This window comes from Cheilinus undulatus, linkage group 3 (assembly GCF_018320785.1).
Source record: "Cheilinus undulatus linkage group 3, ASM1832078v1, whole genome shotgun sequence".
Lineage (NCBI taxonomy): Eukaryota > Metazoa > Chordata > Actinopteri > Labriformes > Labridae > Cheilinus > Cheilinus undulatus.
The window spans coordinates 49,784,944-49,811,669 of NC_054867.1; the positions used below are offsets into that span (position 1 = coordinate 49,784,944).

At 37.9% G+C, this 26,726-nt stretch overlaps 1 protein-coding gene across 3 annotated transcripts in view; it reads right to left on the bottom strand.

Annotated features, from left to right (window-relative positions):
• Positions 1–26,726, bottom strand: part of unm_sa1614 (un-named sa1614) — a 41,465-nt gene that overhangs the window by 2,225 nt on the left and 12,514 nt on the right. The window contains exons 2-28 of one of the 3 annotated variants that reach the window (XM_041779543.1): positions 23,973–24,045; positions 23,600–23,745; positions 20,665–20,739; positions 20,297–20,346; positions 18,131–18,260; positions 17,705–17,790; positions 17,536–17,611; positions 16,596–16,676; positions 16,218–16,315; positions 16,073–16,142; positions 15,876–15,963; positions 14,217–14,265; positions 13,928–14,100; positions 11,903–12,036; positions 11,281–11,372; positions 10,986–11,172; positions 8,596–8,681; positions 8,394–8,509; positions 7,636–7,703; positions 7,443–7,550; positions 5,566–5,836; positions 5,264–5,431; positions 5,126–5,189; positions 3,128–3,174; positions 2,431–2,570; positions 2,138–2,263; positions 791–1,925 (exon numbers count right to left, since the gene is read on the bottom strand). In XM_041779543.1, the coding sequence (XP_041635477.1) occupies positions 1,842–1,925; positions 2,138–2,263; positions 2,431–2,570; positions 3,128–3,174; positions 5,126–5,189; positions 5,264–5,431; positions 5,566–5,836; positions 7,443–7,550; positions 7,636–7,703; positions 8,394–8,509; positions 8,596–8,681; positions 10,986–11,172; positions 11,281–11,372; positions 11,903–12,036; positions 13,928–14,100; positions 14,217–14,265; positions 15,876–15,963; positions 16,073–16,142; positions 16,218–16,315; positions 16,596–16,676; positions 17,536–17,611; positions 17,705–17,790; positions 18,131–18,260; positions 20,297–20,346; positions 20,665–20,739; positions 23,600–23,745; positions 23,973–24,045 (2,886 nt within the window). In that variant the 3' untranslated portion in view covers positions 791–1,841. Of the gene's footprint in view, positions 1–790; positions 1,926–2,137; positions 2,264–2,430; positions 2,586–3,127; positions 3,175–5,125; positions 5,190–5,263; positions 5,432–5,565; positions 5,837–7,442; positions 7,551–7,635; positions 7,704–8,393; positions 8,510–8,595; positions 8,682–10,985; positions 11,173–11,280; positions 11,373–11,902; positions 12,037–13,927; positions 14,101–14,216; positions 14,266–15,875; positions 15,964–16,072; positions 16,143–16,217; positions 16,316–16,595; positions 16,677–17,535; positions 17,612–17,704; positions 17,791–18,130; positions 18,261–20,296; positions 20,347–20,664; positions 20,740–23,599; positions 23,746–23,972; positions 24,046–26,726 lie in introns of those variants that run through there. The other 2 variants (XM_041779527.1, XM_041779534.1) reach the window with 2 other exon arrangements.

Below are 26,726 nucleotides of genomic sequence, written 5' to 3' on the forward strand. Positions count from 1 at the left end.
GGTTAACAAGCTAATACGCGTCTGAATTTAGCATACAGGTCCGATATAACACGGACAGACAGACAGCAGTGTATGAGAGAGAGAGAGAGAGAGGAGCACGGAGGAGAAGTCAGTACAGCCCCACACTGCATAAACTTTGTGTTTATTGTTAGGGTAAAGACGCGACTTGGAGATAGTTTTTCTTTTATTATCGTTGAACTCCAGTAGTACTGATGTTATGATTACACTGTTAGAGAGAAGAGCGTCTGTTCATTTACATTAGCTCTATAAACATCAGACCCCAGTGTGATACTACAATATGGACCAAACTCTAACAGTGTTTAATTAATTTCTACTAATGTTAGGAACATTTTCCTTTACTCTGAGTATCAGTTAATATATAAGGGGTGTCCAAACTATGGCCTGTGGGCCAACTGTAGCCCTTGGTCCTTTTGAATTGGCCTGCAAGAAACCCATTAAAAAAGGCCCACATAAGAACCTAAAACTTAACTGTATTTCTTAGTTTGACTAGGGATGCACAATATTGGGGTTTATACGATATGGGGATATTTACAAATTAAATTTAGCTGATATCAATACCAATATATAAAAATTGATATATATTAATATAAATGTAGTTTAGACCTAACACTTCAGTCCTTGAAACACGGTTTAAGGATGAACACAGGAACATACTTCAGTCTCTAGAACACACTAAAGTTTAAGTAAATAGGATGAACACAAAAAAAGACTTCAGCTGTCTGTTGGACCTGCCAAAAGTAAAAGAAAAAAATATATATATATGAATACAAACAAAAGGATTCCAGCAGCAAACAGCAGCACAAACTGAGCTCATTGGCTCCTCTGTCTGATCTATCTCAAAGTCTGATTTGCAAATCATACTGCTGTAATCACCTTAAAGCACCATCACTTCTATAAAGTCAGTCAGCTTCCAGCAGGTTGCTCTTGTTTTGTGTCTGAATGTGGAGATGAACCATCAGCGTCTCTCTTCTCTGTGATTGGCTGGTTGCTTTGGTAGACATTAATAAGAGTTGTAATTTAGGCTGTTTTGGGGCTTTTTTCAAGTACATTCACTTACTAAGCATATATTTTGGTTACATGTTGGTTTTAGAGATGTAAAAAACATATATATTGTACTACAGGTTTTTGTTCTGTGCTACAAGAATGTCAACCTCTGTAGCACCAGCACTATGGGCAAAAAAAGTTAACGTACAGCCCTGGCAGTTCTTGCTCTATTCTACTTTTAATCTTGGAAATTACAACTTTAATACAGAAAATATACAATTGTTAATATATAATCTACTCTTGAAGCTTTACCTAATCAGATTTTCTTCAAACTGGTAAGACTTGAGCGCCAGATTTATCCTCAGCAGTTTCAACAAAAATACTCTCACTTTTATTTCCAAGTTCATTAATTAGCCAGAATAAATTAACATTTACTGATATAAATGTATCTTCAGGCCTGTTAACTATACTTTTCAACTAAAGCACATCGAGTTTGCTAAAAATTGTCTAATGCCTTTATATTCATCCACAATAACATGGGTTCTTATCCAGCGTAAATGTGAATAATTCACCTGATATGAACTGAATAAATGACTGAAAGAATGCGGAGATGAAATCACGTCTCCAGCTCTAAAAGAGAAAGGAGATAGGGCAAAACTATGAGGTTATAGAAGAAAAACCTGCTCCTGGTCATGTTATCTTATCAGACTTAAGTTTCCTATCCATGTGAGACAAGCCTGACTCACCTCTCATTCCTGGGTTTAAGCTTCCTCCTTCTCTGAAACAGGAATCTGAGAGTTTCCCTCATTTCAGGTTTAATAGACTAATGATTTTCACTAAACCTGCTTAATTTCCCTTGAACTTACCTCGGGATAATCTTTCCATCCATCCATCCATCTATCTAAAAATGAAGAATGTTTCTGGCATTGAAAATATTTGAGGTAATGTAGGAACACAATGAAAAAAATATCAGATAGGAATAATAGATAATAGTTTTTTAATTGTTTTCAATGACAAAGTAGGATGTTGTCATTTTTTATCAGACTTACAGACGTAACCTTACTGGTGCATAGACTCAGCTGTGGATGCTCCATGTGTGGGAGCACCAATCAGGGCGCAGCATGACACTCACCCACCAATCATTGTCCTCCTGTCCCAGAACCACCAACACCTGACCCTCAGAGAAGCTCAGCTCATCGTGGTGATCGGCTTGACAGTCGTACAACGCTTCAACGCGGCGACTCGTCGAACCCCGGGGCTGATGGGCAGAGGTTAAAATGAAGATGAAACTTCCCTTGTTGTATTAATATAAAGAAAAATCAGTAAAATGTTGGTATTAGTGACTTTTAAATAATAATTTCACTTGAACTTGTATTTTTAGCTTTATTTTTTTTGTGTGGAGTTGTGCTGTTGCAGAAATCTCACCAATGATCTGCGAGGAAGCGGCTGAGGGGCGGGGCCTCTGTTGTCATTGTCAAAGCTCTGAGAGCGATGATTGGTTGGAGACCGGTTGGGCGGGGCTTTACTGGCAGGTTGCAGGAACTGGGAGGAACTACTTTCACTATCTGCTCTCCGAAAACCTCAGAAAAAGAGAATAAATGTTAGAATGTAAAAGTTAAAATAGTTTAAGGAGTAAAAGCATCACTATGTTTTTACTGAATCAATAACCATAAAATTTAAATTCAGACTTTTGTAAATAAAAGAATAATACTTCCTTAAGATGAATTTTGAGGGTAAAAAGTAACAACTTAAGTATCTTTGTAGGTTTATTTCTTATTGTTTTATTTTAATGTGAGACTTATTTGATAAAAAAAAAAGGTTGGATATTTAATTCTATATTATCTGCAATAACTAAGAAAAAATGTCAACCAAAATTCTAATTAATGTTATAAAATTCCACACCTGTATGGGGAAATTAATCTGATCTGTTAAAGTGTTAGGTTACTACCTAGAATCTAAATCAAACATTTTCTGACGTTTTCTTTTCCACTGTTTAAGTTCCCCAATTTTTACAATAAACCAAAGAAAATAAAAAGTTTGACATGATGGATTCATCGCAGTCCTGATAGAGAAAACAGACTCAGGACGACAGAGGAAAACTTTTAATGAGGACAGGAAGTACCTCCTTTCTCTGGACGTTCAGTCAGCGAGCTGAGAGGAGACGAGGGGCTGCAGGGAAAGAGAAGCAGAAGAAGAAAACAGATATATATATATATATATATATATATTTCTTTAAAATCAGCCTGAGATGTAGGTAATATTGAGTCCACTAGAGGTCAGTACAGTCTGATGTTTTGGTTGAGGAACAGCTGATCAGAAACTCATTACTATCCTTTTTAGTTTTAGTCTAGTTTTAGTCTAGTTTTAGTCGACGAAAACTCAAAAACTTTTTGGTCTAGTTTTAGTTCTTAAAAAGTCCTCACATTTTAGTCTTTACTTTTAGTCCAAGCATTTATTCTCTTGCCTAAATCTGGGGTCCCTGCTCTCTACAGCTGAGATGCAGAATAGCTACAGATGCATTGTTTTTTTTTTGTTTTTTTTTAAGATTTAAATTTTGGCTTTTTATGCCTTTATTCCATCGAGGAGGACAGTGGATAGACTCGGAAACAGGGAAGAGACTGGGGAGAGAAATGCGGCAAAGGGCCACAGACCGGATACGAACCTGTGCCACCCGCGTACATGGGTAGCACCTTAGACCCCCAGATGCATTGTTTTTTTGACAAATGTACCCACAGTGGAGAACTATTATGGATTTTGAATTTCCGACTAAAACTACATTAAATTTTAGTCTAGTTTCAGTCATCTTGATCAGAACTAAACTTACTTGTTGTCAGTTTAAGTCATCACAGATCTATTTTTGTTAGTCTTAGTCTAGTTTTAGTCATGGAAAAAAAAGCTGTCGGCGAACATTTTTAGTCATAGTTTTAGTCGACGAAATTAACACTGTTTCCTCCAGACATAACATTTGGAGTTGAGGTCAAACAGTCCAATCTTGGATTCATCACCAGAGAATCTTGTTTCTCACAGTCTGACAGTCTGACAAAAGCCTTCAGAGGCCTTTTTGCAAACTCCAAGTGGGCATTTTTTTTGTTTTCCACTGAGGAGAGGCTTCCATTTAGCCACTCTGCCACAAAGCTGTGAGGCAGTCTATAGAGAGCGGTACGCTTTTCAAAATGATGTCCGATCAGTTTAATGTACCACAAGTGGACTCCAATCAAAGTGTTGAAACATCTCAGCAAAGATCTAGAGAAATGGGAGGAACCTGAGCTAAATTTACAGTGTTTTAAAGAAGGATCTGAATAGGATATTTCAATTTTTCATTTACATTCATTTGCAAACATTTCTACAAATTTAGTTTCACTTTGTCATGATGGAGTACTGCGTAAGAATGAGAATAAAATTGTTTTAAACAACTGGAGCATCAGGCTGAAACATAGCAAACTTGAAAATGTGAACAGGGTCTGAATACTTTCTGAATGAACTATATTTACTATATTTACAGCATTGAATCAAGAATTTGCTTAACTTTTCAAGTGGTCAACATTAAAAACAAACATTTTTGTAAGATGAAAGTATATCAACTTAAAAGACAATATTTTAAAGAGTGTATAGCTGCTAAGAAGCTAAAATATGTTGCAAAGTCTCTGTGACCTCACAATATGTAAGACAGCAGTGACCTTTGACCTCCAAAATCTAATCAGTTTACCCTAAAGTCCAAGTGTAGGTTGGAGCAAAAATCCCTCAATGCATTCTTGATATATTGGGCTCACGAGTTATGAAGTGACACCTCAAGCAGGCATCAATGTCCAATCACTGAACAAACATCCTCTCAGTGTGGGGGGTCTATTTAAGCTGCAAAATGTCCAGTCTCTGCCTCTGCTCTGCTCCTGCAAGCTCTGACCTGCATCAAAACTATACTCTTGGTTTCAATCAATCCACCAACCCAGCTTCCACCTGTAAGAACCATCTGGGGTTAAAGATGCTAACTCATCATTCCACAAATTTCTGCAAATAAATCTGTGAGGTGTGATAAATCTAAACTCCAAATACAAACTATTAAACATTCAAACAGCTGCATTATTGAGTTATCTGACTGGAATTTGTTGTCTCAGATACTCACACACACTTCCTAAAAGAAGAGTCTGGACCGCTGTAGATCCGTGGACTGGTTGGTAACCCGTAATCTACACAGACAGACAGAGTTAATAACCCCGCATCTCTCTGACACATTAATAGCAGCCTGGATCTAACATGCTACCGTGCTTGCTGGACTCGGAGCAGGTCCTCTTGTGTCGGACGGCGATGGGAGGCGGGGTCGACTTCCTGCTTCCTGTCAGAGAGAAGAATACCTCCCCCTCTTCATCCTCTTCTTCACCTCCTCCTTCACCCCCAGCTGGAGGAGGAGGAGGAGGAGGAACATTTGGAGCTGCAGGACGACAAAAGATGGAAGATTAATTTCGCAGAAACAGTGAGGTTTAATGTCATCACTGCTGTAATGAACTTTATTTTATCTTTTCTTCCTAACTGGTGAAAGCACGCAGGGACAGTGTCTTACTTCACCTTTGACTCTCGGAGGCAGAGGAGGAGCCGGAGAGGATGGCGGAGGAGGAGGTGGGCTGGAGACGGGGCCGGAGGTCCGATTGTGGAGATCCATGGCCATGGCGAGCCTCCTCCCCACGCTGAGCAGACCTCCACCTGCTGCTGCAGAGGAGTTCGGAGTGGCTGAGGAGTTGGACTGACTGAAACTAAAGGGACGGGAGGAGAAGGAGAAGGAGGAGGTGAAGGTGGACGAGGAGGAAGAGGAGGAGCGCTCCTTTTTCACAGGACCATTCTGAAACAAAGGAGGAAAGAGAGTCAGAGCAATTACTGTTAAAGGGAGGCATTGTTTGGGCACATTTAGATGATTGAAATAATCAAACAATCGAGAGCAGTGTGTTTTTTGTCACAGTTTTTTTATTGAATTTTATACCAAACAAAGAAAAGAAATTAGTTTAACAGCTAGAACATAGAGAAAGGCCTGCAGATCAGTTATAAAAAATAACAATATATGTGTAAGTAAATCAATAATTAAAAAAAAACTTAAATAGAATCACCTGGTAAAGAACCCAAGATTATAAAATTATGTGTATGAAAACACCGAAACATTCATTTATGCACACATGAAATAAGGATATTTATAAATGCCACAGAATTATTCTATCTAAAATAATGGTGGTGATTTGTTAGTCTTTATGTATTATCAGCTAAATGCAGTCTCCTAACCTGGTCAATGACTTCATTCATCTTTGTATAGTAATACAAACAGTTCCTCTAAACCAAAATAAAACTTACAAGAGAATTTATACAAATGAAATCTGCACCCCACATTAAAGAGGTTAAAGATGATTATTGCCAAATTTCTCCTATTTTTTAAAGATGTTTTATATTTGGGGATTTTTGTGCCTTCATTTAGGAAAAAGGACAGTGGAAAGAGTCAGAAACGGGGATGACAAAGTGGGAAAGAGTCCACACGTGGGACTTGAATCAGGGCAACCTGAGTGCATGGGGTGCAACCTAACCCCTAGACCAGTGATGATCAACTGGCCACCTGAGGGCCACATCAGGCCCCCTAGGACATTATTACATTCAGAAATATAGAGAGGGAAAAAAAAGATATATATCAGGTATCTTTTTTTTAAATTCCCTCCAGCTATTAAACCCCAAAAACAACTGAGATTGAAAAAAAAAATGCCTGGGTTGGTTTCATGTTTGACCCATTTTACAGAAATCCACCCGTCACCCATGATTAGCAAATATGATGCATGATAAACACAAACTTTGCTTTCCGCTAAATTAAAATTCTTGGTTTCTTTTTTTTTTTTTTGGGCCTTTTTGCCTTTATTAGATAGGACAGTGGATAGAGAGACATGCGTATATGGCATGCGCCTTAACCACTCGACTACTGGCGCGCCTCTTGGTTTCTTTCTACTTCAGGAATTTTCCTACCTGAGAATTAATACTAAAGACCTCAGTCTTGCATGGGTTTTTCACCAAACAGGACACAGCATATTAGCATCAGCCTCAGAGATGGAGAACACAACAGCCCCAGAATTATATTCAGCTAAATATTTCAATCGCCCCCTTGTGGCAGGCTATGGTATAGGGACTGATCTCACTTTTGTAGTATCCATCAAGGAAAAACCTGACCCTTGTACAAATGTAGTTGATGACCCCTGCCCGAGGCCATCTGTACCCCAATTTCTCCTACTTTTGATGGATTAATTGCTCATTCTAAGACATCTGCATAAGAAAACAAAACTTGTGCATTCAGTGACTTGTACTGAAAATCTTTTAGATGATGCATGCATCTTAATCTACAGTGTGAACAAGAAACAAGCAGAGAACTTTTTACAACTTTTTAAAGCAGATAAAGATCAGAAGACTGTCGCCACAGTTACCTTGTCTTCAAAGTCATCATCACTGTCATAGAGATCGTCATGGCGAAGCCTCCACTCGTACTCTACGTGGACGTGATGGTCAAACAAACCGGACTGAGCCTGCTGCAGCTGCATAAACACATCACAGTAAGCATACTACACAGTGATCAATATTTCTGATTATCAATATCTATGATCAGAGGGATGAACTCACCAGCGTCTCACAGTGGCTGTGCTTCAACCTGCGGCTCATGTCTAGAGCCGTCTCTCCTAACTCGTTCTCTGTTCAAACACAAACAGAGCCAATGATATCATGAAGATGAAGATATAGCTAGAGAGGAATTTCACCACTAAATTGTCCACCCAGCCTTAACATTTTTAATTGAAAAAATATCTAATATCTATATTTAAGCTCTGGTAAAGCTCTCTTCTTTCAGACAAAGTCCTCTTATTTAACAAAAATGAAAAAAAATCTCCATTTTACAAATACAAATATCTTCACATTATTTTAAACATTCTTACTCTCTGAGGATTTTCTCCATTCTGAACATCATTATTACCATACATGACATAATTTTAGAAAGCTCCTATTTCCATTAGCCATTAGCCTTTTGAATATCTCAATGTAACATTAATTTATCTATGATTTATTTATTTTACTGTCATTGTTATTGAGTCTTATGTGCCCTAACTTTCCTCTGTTTATTCCTGTGGTTTAAATTGTACTGCTGGCTGTGAAGCAAATTATTCCAAAAGGATAATAATAGAAGATGATTCCAAAATGTCATTACTTTCTAAATATTCTTTTCATTTCCACATTTTCCAAAATATCTGATTTTGTATATTTATATGTATTTCAATACTGTATTTATTATGATAAAGGAAAACACATCCATCAAGGAGAGAAAGACAGGCAGGTTGGTAACACTCCAGGTGCAGTAATTGTTAGTAGTAAGTGTAAATGTGCATTACTGATGTTTGTGCTGGCTCTGGCTCTCAGCAGCAGTCTCACACAGTCGCTCTTGTTGTGCAGGCAGCTGTAGTGCAGCGCCGTGTTTCCTGATGATGTCTGCATGTCCACATTAGAGCTAAAACAACAAAAACACAGTTTAATGCATGTGCAAACACATTCACACAGACTGTGATTGATGAAGCTCTATCAGAGCAAACTGACCAGTTCTGAGCCAGGAAGTCCAGGATGTGCAGCGACGTCCTGTCAGCCAATAGGACGGCCAGATGGAGCGCTGTCTCACCTTTCTCCTGTTGGCATGGAAACTTATTAGTAAGCTTATGAGTTTACCTGTTTGTTAATTGATGTCTGTACCTACCCCAGCCTGTCATCAGTATGTTCTGATTTACATTTCCTATGACATCTGCTGTTTCCTCTTCCTCCCTTCATTTAGTTTTCCTCATTGCTTTTGCTAAAGCTGGGCATGAGTGTAAGATGTAGCTATGTGTTTGATGTTTCAGAATTAGTGACATACTTTTGCAGTATTATAGGAGAACACAGAAGAAACTGGACTTCTTTTTGTAGAAGGAGGGGTTCCAGTGGCCTGACATGCCAGATGGATTTGTTTCACACGTTTGGGAAAGGGCAGAGGATTTGAAAAGAACTCGGAGGGTTATTGGATGAACGTTCTGTCTGTCACATTTTTACAGGCCAATCAGAGTCATGTCAGTACACGACTTCTGTCATTTTTGAAAGGAAACAACTCACTGCTGTTCGTTGTTCTTCTTTTAACGGAGTAATGTCGTCAAGTTCTGATAAAACTGACGCAGCATTCACACTAATGTCTTCTACCATAATTGCACCCGCCTCTTGTTGCTGCTTGCTTACATCACAACTCCGCCGCGCCTGAAAGTACTGCCCCTCGTCGCTGATTGGTCCTGTCAGTTTCTAACCAGACCCAAATGATTCAGACGGGAGCTTTGCAAGATGGATTCGCCAGTGAAAAACAAGGACACGGGCATATCCATCTGCTTTGCAAGGTTAGGGTTCCAGAGTTTCAGTGAGTAAAAGCTGTTGTTGCTTTGCAGACCTCACTATTATGACGTCTTTGGAAGATCTGCCATTGACATGAAGCTATGCATGATGCATTTTGGTTGATGATTATTATGTGGATTTTAGAGCAATTAAAATAAGAGGAAGTGACGAGTTAGATTTACCTTAATAACATAAAAGACTATTAAATAAAGAGATTCACAAATAAAGAAACATGTGAAGAACGGACTAAAAACACATTTCTTCATACACAGGCTGTTATTATAAGCATACAGAAGCCCTAATGTCTGTGCAGCTGTTCACATGAATACCTCTAAGTTTAGGGTTTCATTAAAAATGTTAAAATAAGCTCATTAGACTGCAACCGGCATTCATGAGTACTCTTTCAGTAGTTTTTAAACATGTTATTCAGTAGTAAATGGTCATGTTTTTAACTGTAATACTGCTGGACTTACCTTTAGTCCATCAAAAGCTTTTTTCACTACTATCAAAATACCATTTTACACTTCATAAAATGATGTGCAGGCATTTCAAACTTTTGAAAATTTCTGTGTGCAAAATGTGCACTACCCCAGAGATCAATGAGGCATCTGTTTTTGATTTTAGTCACAGTATAGATTAAAATCTTCTTTGGCTTTCGTCACATTTTAGTCAAATCTACCCTTTATAGATTTAGTCTAGTTTTAGTCAGCAAAAACTAAAAAACATTTTAGTCCAGTTTTAATCCATAGATAGTAATTTTATCTTAGTTTTAACTTTTAGTCAGAAAATATATTCTCTTTGCCTGAATCTGTACTAAATTATACTTACATGTTCTAGGCACTCCATCAAACCTGGGATCACTGTTTTCTATGTCCGAGAAGCAGAAGAGCTACAGATTTGTTGTGTTTTAAAGGATGTTACAGTACAGTAGAGAAATATCCTAGATTTTAATTTATAACAAAAGCTAAATTACATTTTAGTCTCATCTTAGCCTCCTTGGCTAAAAACTACACTTACTTTTAGTCAGAGTTTTAGGTATAAAATACATTTTTTCAGCTACGCTTAGTCTAGTCTTTCTCCTGGAAAAAAAGGTATTTAGTGACAGTTTTCAGTCATACTTTTAGACAATGAAATTAACATTGCATTGCATAGATTACTACAGGTAATTTGTGGATGGGAGCATTTATCTAACTCTAGTATCCAGCCAGTAACATAACCCTTTTTGGCATCCAGGTGGGGGAAGGGCCATGAGAAGCAGACGATGTGACATGAGATATAAAATGTCTATACCTGTGTATACCTGTATATGTGAGTGAACATGTGTATACCTGTATATGTGAGTGAACATGTGTATACCTGTATATGTGAGTGAACATGTGTATACCTGTATATGTGAGTGAACATGTGTATACCTGTATATGTGAGTGAACATGTGTATACCTGTATATGTTAGTGAACATGTGTATACCTGTATATGTGAGTGAACATTGGAATACCTGTATATGTGAGTGAACATGTGTATACCTGTATATGTGAGTGAACATGTGCGTACCTGTATATGTGAGCGAACATGTGGGTACCTGTATATGTGAGTGCAGTGGCTGACTCAGCTCTGTCCTCTGAGCAAACAGGTGAATCAGACTGTAGATGTCGCAGTTCTTTGTCGCCTCCTGCAGGCCAAGTCGCAGAGTTGCAGTAGAGTTGTGGCTCCGCCTCACAAAGTGGACATCCTGATACTTTGACAGGATGAAATCTTTACGCTCCCCCCTGTTAAAATGATATAAATATAACCAATGGTAAAGAATAATAAATCTAAATCATACATTAAAACTCTTACAACAGGAGAAACATGCAGCTGTACGTATGTTGTCTCACATGTGGCTGTGCTGAGAGGGCTTCATGGACGGACTCAGCAGGTTTGCCTCCAGTATTTCATTAAAACCAGAGTTTCCAACATTCCTGGCCAACTGGAAGAGAGACGATAGTAAGGATTTTATCAAAAACAGTAACTGGAAAAATTCATATCTGAAAATAGTGAAGGCAGATTTCTGTTCAACATGAGTCTGGCTGTGTTCAAGGTTTCTGCCTTTTAAAAGGAAGTATTTCCCCTCCAATGCAGCTCTGCTAAACATTATGTAATGCTGTGCTCATGGTAGATTAATCTGCGTCTCATAAATGGTATGAATGATAAAATGATGGTACCATCATGGATCTGATGGATATGAAAAACTCTGGATTAAACCACAAGTGCAAAAAACGATAAATTTCATCAAGACTGTTTGGTTTTGATGAAAAGCCCAAAATCACATGAAGACAGCGGACATCAAAACTAAGTTTCCTACTCAAGCTTTCGAAGGCTGTGTTCACAAACACAATTTTAAAATTAGCAGCTTAAATCTGCCAGTTCTGGGTTGTGAGGCTGAGCCAAACTTTCAAACAAAACTAGACAACTTAAGTATGGATGACAGCAGAATAGCTTCTTATCTATCAAACCTACCAAGAGGTCAGAGGTCCCCAAACTGTCCAGACTCAGAGATTTAATCCTGGAGACGTGGACGCCCATCTCCCTGTGGATCCCTGAACATTCAATACAGGTGAGGATGCCTAGGTTGGTGGAGAGCCATCCAGGATCTACAGAGAGAGAGAGAGAGACGAGATGTCACTGACTGCAGCATTTATAATACATTATCCTGATTACTTTCCTCATCATTGCCATTGTTGATATCATTATGATCACTTTCATCATTGCTATATTTTTGTATTTCTGCAGGATGATGTGTTTGGATGCCTTTTATAATATCTTGAGAAAATAAAGTGTTATTACTGCTGTTTTGAAAGGAAGTAGCAAAAGAACAAAATTGAATCATTTTTGAACGTTATACTTGATGTATTTGTTAAATATACTGGCATTTGATTGGTAAATTATTATTTTGGTGATAAAATGTTAGACAAAAGGGCCAACCATAGTGCCAAAAGAAAAATGCCAAATTTTACACTTAACTGTGACTCACAAACATTAAAATAATGTGGTATTTACTGTCTCTAAACAATACAAATTGAAGAATTAGGAATTCACAGACTTAGTTTTAGTTTGTAAAGTTTCAAACAATTTTTTTCTGATAACCGCAGATTAGTTTTTCTGTTTTTATGAGTGGTAATTTTTATTTAAGACTTTAAATAGTTGATCTGAACCATTTTGCCTCTTTCAACACAAGTAAAAGGCAAAAAAAAAAAAAACTAATTTAAACATGGATGTGAAAATTATTATTGCAAAACTATTCCCACTCTGTCAAACAAGTTAACAATCTCTGTTAGGTGAGGAAACTGAAAGAAAAACATGAAATTAATCCTGTTGGACACTCCTGGTGTCTTGTCATCTCTCTCTTCTTGTTCCTCAGCCAACTTAATGTAAGCAACAGAGATGAAAACAGGAATTTTTGTGCTTGTCACCTGTAGACTGTCACAATACCACATTAGGAATCAATGTCATAAAACGGATTTTGTCACTAATGCTCGCTCACATCTCGTGCTGTTGGGACACGCTGTCAGGATCCACAGAATATAAAATAGAACCTATCTAGTCTGATCGAAGACTTACTAAAAGGATCTTTAATTGGGATATTTTTTAATATAAGTTATTCATATGTTATGCATTTTGTGTCATTTTGTGAGTGCTACATTTGTTATGTACAGACTAAAATGGTCTGTTGATATACTGTGCAAAACAAAACATTTTGTCTCATGGAGAATATTTACAACACTGAGTCCTATTTTGAGTATAATCCAACTAGAAGACAAATACAATTTTAGTCAGGAACACTCTTGTCATACATTTAACCATTTATTACAAAATGTACATACAGTTTTACTTGGCAGACAAAGCTCTGCTTGCTCCCTGGGTTAGTCAAGCAGTATGCTTTGACTTTCCATGGCTAGAAACCCTCATATGGATAGATGTATTTATGAAAATGCGTACTGAATAAAATTATTACAAAAGCAATAAATCCACAGTTGCCCGAATCTGAATTTAAGGGTTTAACAAGCTTATGCTATAAAGTAAGTAAGTTACATGAAAATTAAGTTACATTTATACACTGCTGTGTTGAGAGAAAGAGCTGTGATTGGCTGTGGGAGCCAGGGGGTGATAACTAGGATCAGCTGGCCATCAGCTGATCACGGCTAAGAGTATGACTACAGTGTCCTGCATGAAATAAACAACGCTAGGCTTCATTCTGTGGACAGTTATGCTCAGGAACTTTACCTTTAGCAGCAAAGACTAGGATTCTGTTTGTTTGGGACTTTTTCAATGATTAAAATTAATATTTAATTTTTCCAAGCAGGCCGTGGGGGGTTAGCTTTCTTAGATAGGAGTAGGAGGTCCTAAGGAAAAAAGTTTGGGAACCACTCTTTATGTCGGTGATACATTGAGGTTACAGAAAGTTTCTACCAGAGCTGAATCTCATTGTTTGGTATAAAAAGGTGAACCTGAGGTCAGCTTCTCTGACTGACTGACAGGTTTTACCTGGAGCTCCACAGTCACAGCAGCTGTTGTTTCCCGGCATTCGTCTGATGTCGTCGGTGATGGCTCGAGTCAGATCCTCCACGCTGCTCTCCCCTCCTCCTCCCCCTTTCCTCCCCCCATCCAGAGCCACGTTCAGAGCCTCCTGTTTACTGTTGCTCAGCACGGAGATCCAACTGCACACAGGTGCATTAGAATAATCAATCCAGTCCTTTTAAATAACATAACTACAGCTGATGTTATCAGACTTTAACATCAGCTTGACAGGGAATATAGTTTTATTTTTACTCACGCCACACACTCCGCTTCATCTTCAGCTAGAAAATGGTAGGTTCGGTTATCTGAGGGACAAAATAAAGTACAGTATTTACTCACAGTGCTAACTGTTGATAACTGTTGTGCACAAGACAAGATAAAATCCTGGATTCTGACTGGCTAACACTTTTAGTAAAAGCACAGTAAAAATGAGCACATAGGCAACAATTTTGTTTGTGTAGTTGGAAGTGAACAGTATAATCAGCGACACTGAAGCTTAAAGGCATTTAAATAGCCATTTTAAAGTACCAACAAATAAGACAATGGACAAAAGTTAAGCCTAAAACAAAGAAACAAACAGAGAAAACTCACGTCGAGCCTTCATGGTATTTTTGTGTAACTCCTGCCATTTAGTTTGGTTTTGTGAGCAAGGCAAACAGCTGAAATTCTTTCACAAAGAAACTGTCTGTTAAAAGGAACCCTGCATGATCAGACAAGTTCATCTTGTTGAATAGATATTTGTAGCTCTCATATGTATATCCAACTAAAAACTCACTAGATATCTGCATTTTGAGTAAGTTTAAGCTTATGAGCTCACCACGTCACCACTGTGACGTCAGGTAGCCACAACACTTCTCACCGTTGCTATGCAGTAACCGTTTTTTTAAAATTGGCGGTATGTTTTATGGCTTTCATACCAGGTTTGTTTGCTGCATGTATAGTGGAAGTGTGCTGGTAAGTTTTTCAAAATAAAAGCATTATGTACAACATTTTGAACCATGTGGAAACAGAAAGCTTCATAAATAGTAGATGTTCAGGGAACAACTTCATTAAACAGTCACATTTTAGCTTGTGGTCTTCATCTGGTTCATGAAGAAACAGGTTTCAAACATATTCTACTGATGTGGACGTAAATATTTGCTACAACAAGGTAAATATGGCTCTGTATTTATCATTTTCCTGTCTAGTTTGACAGATAACCACTTGTAGTGCAAGGAAAAAATAGACAAGACCTCAAATCTTAAAATTCTCCATGGCGGCCTCCTGGGGAGGTTAAAAACTAAAATGACTCAAAATGCAGATATCCAGTAAGTTTTTTAGTTCATTATGCATGAGAGACACAAATATCTATCCAACAAGATGAACTTGTCTGATCATGCAGGGTTCCTTTTAAGGAGAGTTTTGACAAATAACAAATGACATATTTGATAAATGCTATACATTGGAGGTTTTTATGCACCAAGTAAACTTGGTCCAAGACTGTTCCTTTTATAAAAAAAAACTACATAGAATAGTCAATGGTTTATACTGCTTTAAAACATATCTTATATATTTTGATCATATTTCCATTTATCCTTCAATAATTCTATTTGTCTTTATATATTTTCTGTCTTAATTTTGTCTATATTTTTTGTAAAACATCTGATTATCTTTCTAAGAAATACATAATTTAAGTATAAATTAAGTTTATTATTAAAATTTTGATAAAACCCCATGTTTGTATTATATAAAACTTTTGAGTGTATCTACAGAGTCAGTCAGTTCAGAGTCAGTCTTAACCAATCAGAGGGCTAGATTCAGGCAAGATTATATAACTATTAACTTAGTAACACAATAAACTTATAAAACTGGACTATCAAGTCAGGATAATTTGTATTAACTCAGGTGTTCATATCTGTGGTTTCTGATGTCTTACGTGATATGAGGTCAAAGCATTTCTTATCTTCCACGCTGGGTTTAACCTGACAGGTGAGCAGGTTCAGTCTGGTTGGAGGTTTATTTGGCTGAGACAGAGAGAGAAGGCGATCGGGATCAATTAATCAGAAATCAATAATTGTTTGTGTACTCAGAAATACAAAAAAGAAAATCTAAAAGAAGTCTGAGTGAGCTCACAGTAGCGTGTGCGATGGTCAGGTAACAGTTATGAACTGAACATTTCCTCTTCTGCCACATTTTCCTCAACCTGAAACACAAACAGACACAGTTCATTCTGCTGCTAAGACTCTGAGTTTATTTTCAGTGTGTTTTGTGTTTTTACCCGTCACTCTTCTTATAGAGAGATCCGGTTCTTTCCGTCCCGTACTGTTTGTCTCCCAGCAGCTGATGCATACTGTACACCTGCTTAGGCAAAGTGTCCTGCACATAGAAAAAAACACAAACATTGTATTAAAAACGTCTTCTGATCTCAACATTAAATCTTCCTCTGTGACATTAGTTTGAGTATTTACTTGTTTACCAATCTAATAGTGGACTTTGTCCTGTTAGAAAGGACAGGGGACCACCATGCCAACCATTTATGTGGCCTTAAAATCACTTCAGCCCTATCATTATTATTATTATTATTACTATTTTTTTTTTTTTTTTTAATTATTATTATTATTATTGTTATTAATGTTTGAGTGCCTGTGTCTCTGACCTGCTCTGTGTGGACGACCGGCCTCAGCTGATCTCTGAGAGACACCAGCTGCCTCTTCTCCTCATCCTGTTGCTGCTTCACCTGCAGGCACACAACAGAATTATTGACCAGATCTCAGATATTCAGTGGATTAAATATTCCAGAGAAGTTAAATAAAGTCAGAGAATTTCCTCTTTGAGGTTCAGAACTGAATAATAAAGCTCTAGTGCGTACCAAGTTTATGCATGATAAGCTGGAGCATGAGATTACTTGTGTTAAAAGCAAACATAAAACAAAAAACAAGGGAAACTGTGCTGCAAACAACCCAAGAAAAGTCAATAAAGAACAGGCATCGACTTCAAAGAAGAAACAAATTCAATCACATAGAAATTTAATGGATTTACCATTTAAATCCAAAGACGGTTCAAGATCTTTTATTCTCAACTCAATAGTGATGGATGAAATTCAAAAACCTTTTTTGTTATTTCTGTGCTGTTTGTTATTAACCCCCTCTTTGAGGATGGAACGGTGAAATTAACAACTACAGACCAAAATTAACCTTTCATTCCTCATTCTCTTGCTCTTTAATGTCATAACTTTTGGATCCATTTGCATAAAAAGTAAAACTCTCACTAATTTTCGGGTCAGATTTAGACAGACATGTGCTGAAGATAATTTCACTGTTTTAGTCATCTCTATAACTCTAAATGATCTTTTTTAAATTACATTTCATTCAGGTTTTTTAATCTTCATCTGTTTTTCATTGTAACTTTTTATCATCTTATATGGTTTTGCACTTTTGGCTGTATTTTGTATGAAAAGAGCTCTATAAAGAAGGCTATTATTATTACTACATGTAAAGCTAATTCTACAAACTTAACTCAAACTGTTAGCACCCCCTAGTGGTTGTAGTGTTCACAGCTTCAATACTGAAGATCCCTCCTGTCACTTGTCGTCTTACCGTCACCAAGACTCCGTTCAGCTCCTCCATATACTGCTTCAACCTCTGAGTGGTCGACACACACTCCTGCAGGAAACTAAAAACACACAAATCAAAATTAACACAGTAATACAGCAATGCAGCAATATTTAATTTCGCTAAATATCGGCTTGCTCTTTTGTGTTCCTACTTGTTCTGGCTGTGGTAGTGTTTGATGAGGTTCTGCAGGAGGTCGACTCCTCTCTTTGTCTTTATCTCATTGACCTTAATCAGATACTAGAGAGAGAGAGGAGAAATAAGTCTTTTTAGTGGACAGGTAGAAGCTGCACAGGTAGTCAGAGATGGATTTGTACAGGAAGAACAGTGGAGAAAGAGCAAGAGGAAGAGGAACATGCAGAAAGGACTGAAAGAAACGACAGAGAGAGTTTGAAGTGGAAAGGAAAGAAAGTAGGAGGAGGAAGAGCAAAGAGAGGAAGGAAAAAGAGAAACATGGAAGACAAAGGAGATTGAGGAGGATTAAAAGAAGGAGAAGAAAAAACAAAATGAAGGGAAGGACAGAGAGGGGGCAGAGGTGAGGTCAGATAAGGAGGCGTCTTCACATAAACGCATCGCTGACCTCGCACATGCTCAGTTGGAAGGAGCGCCTCTCTTTCTCCAGCTCTTCGGCGATCTCTCCCCCGCTCACCTCACTCCTCACCATCCCGTACTGACGAGCCAACTCCCTCTTCTCCTTTTCCACCTGCTTACTAAAGATGCAATAACAAAGAGCATGAGGTGAAACCTCCAACCCTGTGACAGTACGCAGTGATGGGAAATATCTATGAAAATACAAATATGCCCTAATAAATGATGGACAGGGTAACACGTGCACTGTGGAAACAACTTTTCATCCATCCATTATCTACAATATTACCTGCTGAAGTCAATCTGACATACAGAGAAAACCTTCATCCATGCTTAGAATCACACCTACGGTCAATTTAGAGCCTGCAATTAACCTAATAATCACGTTTTTGGACTGTGGGAGGAAGCTGGAGAGAATTCATGCATGTCTGACTGGGATTCAAACCAGGACCAGTCTTAATGTGAGGCAGCAGAGCTGACCCCTGCAGCAGCACAGCCCACAACTTTTCATGACTAACTCATGATTCATTGTCCATCTAACTAGAAGCTGGTGTAAACTTTATGAAAAGATTAGGCTGAAAAATATTCCAAACTATGCAGTTATGGACTTTTATCAGCAGTGGGTAAACATGTTTGTTATAACCCAATCACAGCTGTATAAACCAGTGGCTCTCAGATGATGTGGCAAGGCAAACTAGACGGCCTTGAGGCAAGTCTGGCTGTTCTTTGGGAAACTGTACCACCATATGTTATTACTACAACTTTATGACAAGTACTGTAACCAGGTCTGCCCACAGATTTGGCAGGGCCCCTGAAAAAACCCACGGACTGGGCCCTCCCCAGTTGTGATTTATCGATGATATCAGTGCATGTGTGTTGGATCAGCAGCATTGGGGCTAGCATCCTGGCTAACCGTTACCTCATTTAGAGCTGAATAGCATGGCAAGCTATTATTGGGTTGAAACTGGTGCTGAAATTATGAAGTCATGCTACTTTTAACCAGGTAAAACAATTTTTTACTCATTTTTGCCACTTCTTTTGACACCATTAACTGATTTTTGCCACTTTTTTTTTTGCTACTTTTAACCCATTTTTGACACTTTTGGAACTTTTTGCCAAATTTAACCATTTTTTGCCATCTTTTTGCCACTCCCAACCCATTTTTCTCACTTTTAACCCACTTTTGCTATTGCTTAGCCACTTTTGGACACTGTTTTTTCAAATCATTTTAACCAATTTTTGCCATTTATGGCCACTTTTTATCCAAATTTGACACATTAATTAAAAAAAATATATATATATATATATTTGTCCATTTTGTCCACTTTGTCCACTTTTTGCACATATTTGACACATTTAAATAAAAAACGTTTTGCCCTTTTTTTTTTTGCCATTTTTGCCCAAATTTGATGCATGAAACAAAATCCCATTTTTAGCCACTTTTGCTAAATAAAAAAAAAGTACCCTTTTCCCCTTTTTGCCCATTATTGGCTACTTTATGCTGTATTTTGCTGTGTCAACCCATTGACTCTCTCTTCACAATTATTTAGTTCTTCTCAATTAACATTGTCTTAATTTCTTCTATATTTTCTGGCATCCTGATTCTTGTGCACATTATGGCCTAGCTATGAAGTCAACGTTACTTTCCTCACCATTCAGTCCAGTGCTCCCATCAATTTGTTAACATGACCAATAAAAAGGAAATTCTATTTTAAGGGAATTATATTTTTGAAAAGGTTATATCTCACCAAAGCATTAATAATTTGTTGTTGCTGTGCTAAGAGTGTTTATTATTCGGGTTAAGTATATTGGTTATCACAGCTTAACTTAACAAAGGATCATGGTTTTGCTGACCTCCATGATTCCCCAGCTGGCTGGGCCCCAGAAAGTTCTCCTCTTTTTACCCCTTATGGGCAGCCTTGACAGTAACATTATTTAAAGAGTCTCTTTGAATTGATATGAATAAGGTGTGCCTTGGGCAGAAAAAGTTTGAAAACTACTGGTATAAACAATAGCTTGGCTTTACTGTAGATGTCTTCTCTAATTACAGTCCTTATTGATTGTTAAGTGTCTTATTAAGTGTGTCATAAAACACCACTATCTAAGAACTGAAGATCCTCTGTAAGACGAAAGATCACTCAGTCTGATTATCACTCACAATCTGCTCTCGTAGTCCCTCCATGCTCTGTCAAAGGGCTTCTTCAGATCCTACAAAGACAGACAGAGACACTGAGCAAAAAACAAATTTTAGACAAACTTTGATTCAAAATAGAGACATACTCTACATCTGCTTCATGAGACAGGTGTTTAGGTGAGTGATGTGTCCATAAAAACTTTCAGGAAACATACTGGCAGACCTAAATCCATATTCATCAGCCATATTTTGGTACTGAAGCTTCATGGGGGCAAAGCAGATGTTTGTAGGATTCACTTTTATCAGCTTTAGGACACTCAGACCGCTGAAAGGCGCTCTGTATTTAATGCAGATGCACAGATGCTGCATCTCAAAGTTGAAAGAGTCCTTACCCCTTTCACCTCCCGCAGATCTCCTTTAACCAGAGAGTCCAGGAAGAAGTTGATGTTGTGCAGCATGCTCTTTAACTGAACACACAAACTCACTGTTAAATGCATGCTAATTCTGGACAGTCAATCTGAATTCACAACAGTAATGAGGAAAAAATAAGGCTGTTAAGTCACAAATTAAGTAACCTATCATTGATCAAAAAAACACAAGTGTTGTGTTGTGTTGAGAAAAACATCAATATCCAGATTAATTCTGCGTCTTCCCCAATGAAGTTTATAATTGATGAAGATAACAGTTATCCTTTATCACAGAAATTCTTGCTTTAATTATTTCATGTGGCTGGTGAAAAACCCTGTACTAGCCACACACAGTTCACAAAATCAAACCAACTTCCAAACTTTTTTCAAAACATGAGAATAAGACAGACTGTTATAATATCTTAAAGAATTAAGAGAAAAGAAAAAAAAAAAAAAAAAACGTGTTATTTTCTTAATTTTCGAATTTTCTGTGGGCAGGTCAAGGCTTGGTTCTACCACAGTTTTTTCACCTAAAATAGACCAGTTAGGAGGAATCACACGTCTTTTACTCTCTGGTTTCTTACTTGACATCTGAACAGTCAAAGAGGATCACAGGTATTCAACTAAAGGGTTTCTAAGTGGATTTTGGATTACACTAGTAAAGCTCTAACTGATGCTTATCACAGTGTTTCTCCATGGAGGGTTAGGACTGAGAAAGAAAGCTGCTTAAAGTCTAAGATAGGGTTAAGACCTTACTGGTTTTCTCGATCAGAGGCTTTCGTGATCAATATGCTTAGACAGTGGCTCTCAAAGAGGAGCCAGGACCCTCTGGGGGGTCCCAAGACATCTCTAAGAGTTCAAGAATTTTTTTTAAATGGTCTCAAATAGTGTTTATTATAAAAATGTATTAACACTAAAAAAGCTGGTTTATCTTTATAACCCAAAAGCTGGGTCACAGGTTGAGTACGTTTGACCAAATGTTGGATTAGAAATAGAGACTGGGCAAAATGTACTTCTTAAAGGGGACACATTATGCAAAATACACTTTTCAGGCTTTTCTATCCCCTGAAACAAGACATTCTTAGATTTTCTCCTCATGATGTCATGTTGGGAATTAGCCCCGCCCCTAGGTTCAGGTGTCCCTCCCTGCTCGGAAGAAAGTTTCGCCCTCCTCTCCTGATCCTCCTCTCAGCAGGTAGCTGAGAGGAGGATCAGGAGAGCCACATCCATTTCCTGAGAGGGGCAGAGTCGGACAGCTCAGTAACATTTAAAGCCACAGACACAGAAACAGCTCGTTCTGAGCAGGGCTGAAACAGAGGGGTTTGTAGACATACAAAAATCCAATACTGGAGTGTTTTTACAGTAAAAAAAACTTCACAGGTGTGTTTGGGAACCTCTGAGACCAATATAAACTTGTCCTGAAAGGGTAGAATATGTCCCCTTTAATTGGCTGGGGAATGGGGGAGGGACACTGCCATTTCAAATTTGGGGGATGGAGTTTTCCCATCATGCTTTTAGTGGGTTGTTTGGGTGATTTTTAGATATTTACATGCATTTATATGGGATTAGATGTGTGTTGTACGGGGATCATTGCTGGGATTCCTCTGCTATGGCTTTAGAGAATTATTGTTGTTTATATGTTGAACACTTCTGCACCATGAGTGTTGTCATCCACTGAGTCTGTCACATCCTGACTGTGGAAGAGAAAACTCTACTGTAGAGATGACAGTGCAGACTTTAAACTCAGGATGCATCCTAGCCTTGCACCTGTCTCTTTACTACAGTCCAGGTTGATTCATTTTTTAATTTTTACATTTATATTTAGTTTATTTTGTACTCTTACTCGTACTTTTACATTTAAATTCTTACCCAACAATTTTTGACCCAATTTTTCTTATACATGGCTTTCCAAATGGATTTTGGAGTGGACCAGCTGCAAGCCGATCAAACCTTTATGGTTTAAGAATTTATCACTGGAAGTTTGGGATGAACCAGTTTGAATCAGAGAATTTCTCAAGAGATGTTTTGAAAGCAAGTTTTCACCTGAAGGTTTTCCAAATTCAGTTTAAGAAGCCATAAAATGTGCTGACTAGAGTTTGAGAGAAAACTACTTAAATGTTTGAATGTCTTATCACTGGGAGATTGGTTTTAGCAGTTGAATTTTGAATTTGAATTTATTTATTTGTATAGGGACGATGCAGTTTAACATAGTTTCATAACAGAGCATGAATGACGTGCTGCACAGAGAGTTTACAGCAATTTATAATGTCCAACTCTTGTCCCTAGTTGGGCCTTTGTTAACCCCTTTATGACCTCCCATAGAAAGCAAAAACGAAGATGAAATGAAATTATGCTAAATTTGCAAAAGGATAGCATGTTTATATAAAAGTTAACTACACACAGTAGTGATATCAAGTCTCTAAGTCTGCCAGATATTTTTAAGCATACAAATGTTTGCAGAAGACTATGTTAAAATAATAACAAGTGCAACTCATGACCTGCAAGAAAACAATGCAATAAGTTCTGTACAGACAAAATGTCATCATTCGTCATCACGTACACATAAAGTAGGAAGTGCTGTGAAAGGTAGCGGTCCAGATTATATTACATTGTATTGTTTTTGATGTGTGCGCTTTTTACAACATTTTTGCAAACGAAGGAAGGATATTTTTGGAAGGAAGTAGCACTCTAGGACACATTGAATGTGGGATATGTTAGTGTTACTCCTCCGGTTTTATATGCAAAAAGAACTTTTGTTCTATCTCATTTGGTTGCAATTTTACCCACGGTTAAAAACAGAAATGCGTTGGGAGTGCCAGGGATCTTAAAGGGCTACTCATGCATCACAGGCTTTAATACTGCTGTAAACTCACTTCAGGATGAGTGCAGACATTACATTTTTCTCTCCCTGAGGACTCACCAGGTTCTTCATTGGAGAGAGAAGTTCTTTGGAAAAGTCTGCCAGTCGACAGAAGGCGGAGCCGACCTCCGTCTCTCCGTTTGAGTGACAGTTGACCGACAGCTTCTCCATAGAGTTGATGTACTGCTCCAGGTGAGAAACGTGGTCTGATAAAGAAAAGCAGGGAAAATGCTTTGTACTTTATGCATCAAAAAATGGCATGTTAATGTCATCAATCATCCTATTATACTGTTATTTACACTTTACACACCTTCTTCCTGATTTTTTTGTGAACTGGACTTTACCAAACTGCATAATTTAATCTGCAGCTTTCACCACAGACATCATAGCTATATCCATCCTCATATACTCTCTGTGGTTTATATCTCTGTACCTTGTCCTGCGTTGTATTTGGCTTTGGCAGCTTTCTTCATCTTCTGCAGCACCAACCTGTCACTGTCCAGAACCTAAACACAGAAGCACAGCGTGAGTATTCTGAATGTGAGCGTTGCTGTGCACTAATTCACCTGCTGACTCGACACACACTCACAGGACGAGCTTTTGTTCTCTAACAACAGGCAGCTCCAGTCTGAGTGTTATCAGTCTGAATCTTCAAATGAAGCCGCCGAAGTCTGTCGCTGCTTTAAACCGAAGCCCGGACCAAATTTTGTAAAGAAACACAGTCTAATAATCAGATATAAATCCACCTGTCCTTGGTTTTTCTTCCTGCTAAATCACCAGAGTCTCTGTCTGGATGATTTCAGCCTTTTTCACAGCAGACAGTTTGATTTGTCATGGATGGTAAGGCTCTGGTGCTGCTGATAATAACAACAGCTCTGTTTTATCTAAATGCCCCAGTTAATCATGACAGCGTGACACAGACCCTCATTAAATTTATCTCATTTATTTTCGAATTTTCCCCTTACGCTGTAAAACGCCTGAACATCTGAAAGGTTTAGTCGTCAGGAGCAGAAGAAGAAAGCAGTGAATGCTGGATTATTTTGATGGATGAGATAATTTACTTTTGTGCTTTTATGCTTTAGTCAAATATGACCATGGATGCAGGAACTATGGAGAGAGAGAGAGAGAGAGAGAGAGAGAGAGAGAGGGGAATGTCACGCAGGAAATGAGCCTGACCTGAGCCGCCTGCTTTGAGGACGACAGCCAGAGCTCATGGCTGTTACTCCTTTGAGTTAAGTTTATTTCCATGCAATCTTAATGTGGACATTAATTTAAAACTATGCAGGTCATTTTCAAAGTAAGAGCATATGAAGTCTCATACTTTGGCTCTCTGTTGGTATAGCATCAGAACCCAACACTGCCTCTTACATGAGGAATTACAACCCAGATTTCTTAAAATTTACAATCATGAATAAATGGTTTTTAATAAAAATGGGGTAGTTTGAACTTGAGATATAGGCAAACACTTCAGAATCAAAGTATATTACAGACTTTTGGACTTGTGTTTTTCACTACCCACTTGAAATGGTTTTGCAACCCATCAGTTAAAATTTGGAGTAAAATGTGTTTTTATTCCTTTTTTCAGAATTGAAATTTGCAGATGGTCCCTTCACCTCCGTGCCACAGCAGGCCGTGCATAGAGGGCATTGTAAGCTGTCTAGCCTAGAAGAAGGTTTGTTTTCAGAAAAATTGGGTTGTAGCTCACAGTCGACCATTTCTAAATATCTTTCTAACTTTACTCCAGTCCTGCAGCCTGCATCACTCGCCATCCAGAGTTCCCTGCCTGACTGATTGTTGGTGTTTTATGGAATTTCTTCAACTTTCTGAAGATAAATTGGAAAAATGACCCGAATTAGAAGGGCTGTTCTGATACCAGTATCTGAAATACGTCCAATACGGCTTAAAATGCAGGTTTCGGTGTTGGCGAGTACGCATGTTTATGCACTGATCTGATACCGTTTTGTCAAACTTTGTATTTTGCTTTGTTTAACCATGCTAAATGTTAGCCTTCTTTGTCGGGGACAAACACTGCATGCACAAGCTTCTGATTTTAGAGCAGCAAAGAAGAACCAAAGGACCCACTGCAGAAGCAAAGAATGGTGGCTGTGTGACAGTTTTTCTCTGAATGTGATCGTTAAAATGCCTTCCAGACCGGCGCTGTTGTCCAAGACAAGAAGTGACACAGTTTATCAAAAGATAAATAACTTTTGAACCATAAATCGTTGCCTCTTACTTGTTTTTCCTCTTGCCATTACATTGACGCTACTGATGCCTTTGTCTGAAATTTCCCCTTGTGGGACTAATAAAGGAATATCTTATCTTATCTGAATCCCTTACAGCAGCATTTTCAGGGAGCCTGGAACTGGTGTGATTTTTTGGGGACTTTAATGATTAAATCCACACCAGTAAACCCCATACTGAATGTCTTTTTATCCATTTTAATTGAATTACGATAATTTATTACAGCTAGCTTGAATGCTAACCGTCATATTGTTTAGCCTTTGTGGGTCTGTCAGCCAATAGCAGACTGTTCCATAATCACGCCATGCTGCCTGAATAGAGCATAATGGAGAGAGATAGAGAAAGCCTGTGATGCAGCCCTGTGTATTACTATTATTTTAATTTTTAGCAGGAAAACTCACAATAATCAGCAGGAGAAAACAACTTTAGGGTCACAGAGATGCTGAACATTATGATTCTATTGGTTGAACCATGTCCTGCGTAGGGCTGAACGATTTTGGAAAATTAACTGCAATTTTTTTCACAAATATTACAAATGTGATTTAAAATGCAATTATTCCTTAACTTTCTTTTATTCCTTTACAAGGGTTGACCAATTCTTTGAAAGAGTCTAATTCTGATAATTATGACTTGTATTGTAAATTTGATATAAATTGTTGCATTGAAGGGTTTTTGTCATTCTTATATTTAACAAGAAGAAAGTACAAAAATGAAGAAGATAGGATTTTTAGTAGACTATTCTAAAAATGGCACCTGAATGATTGCATGATATGTCATGCATAACATCTCTGTTGCAAAAAAAAAGTTAAAAACTGGTATTTTTACACAAGTTTCAGGTCAAAGAAATATTGCACCTTTTGCAATTTGAAAATCGCAGCAGGCCAAATTGCAATTTAATCTAATTTTCGATTAATTTCAGAGCCCTAGTTCTGAGTCAAATATAGGT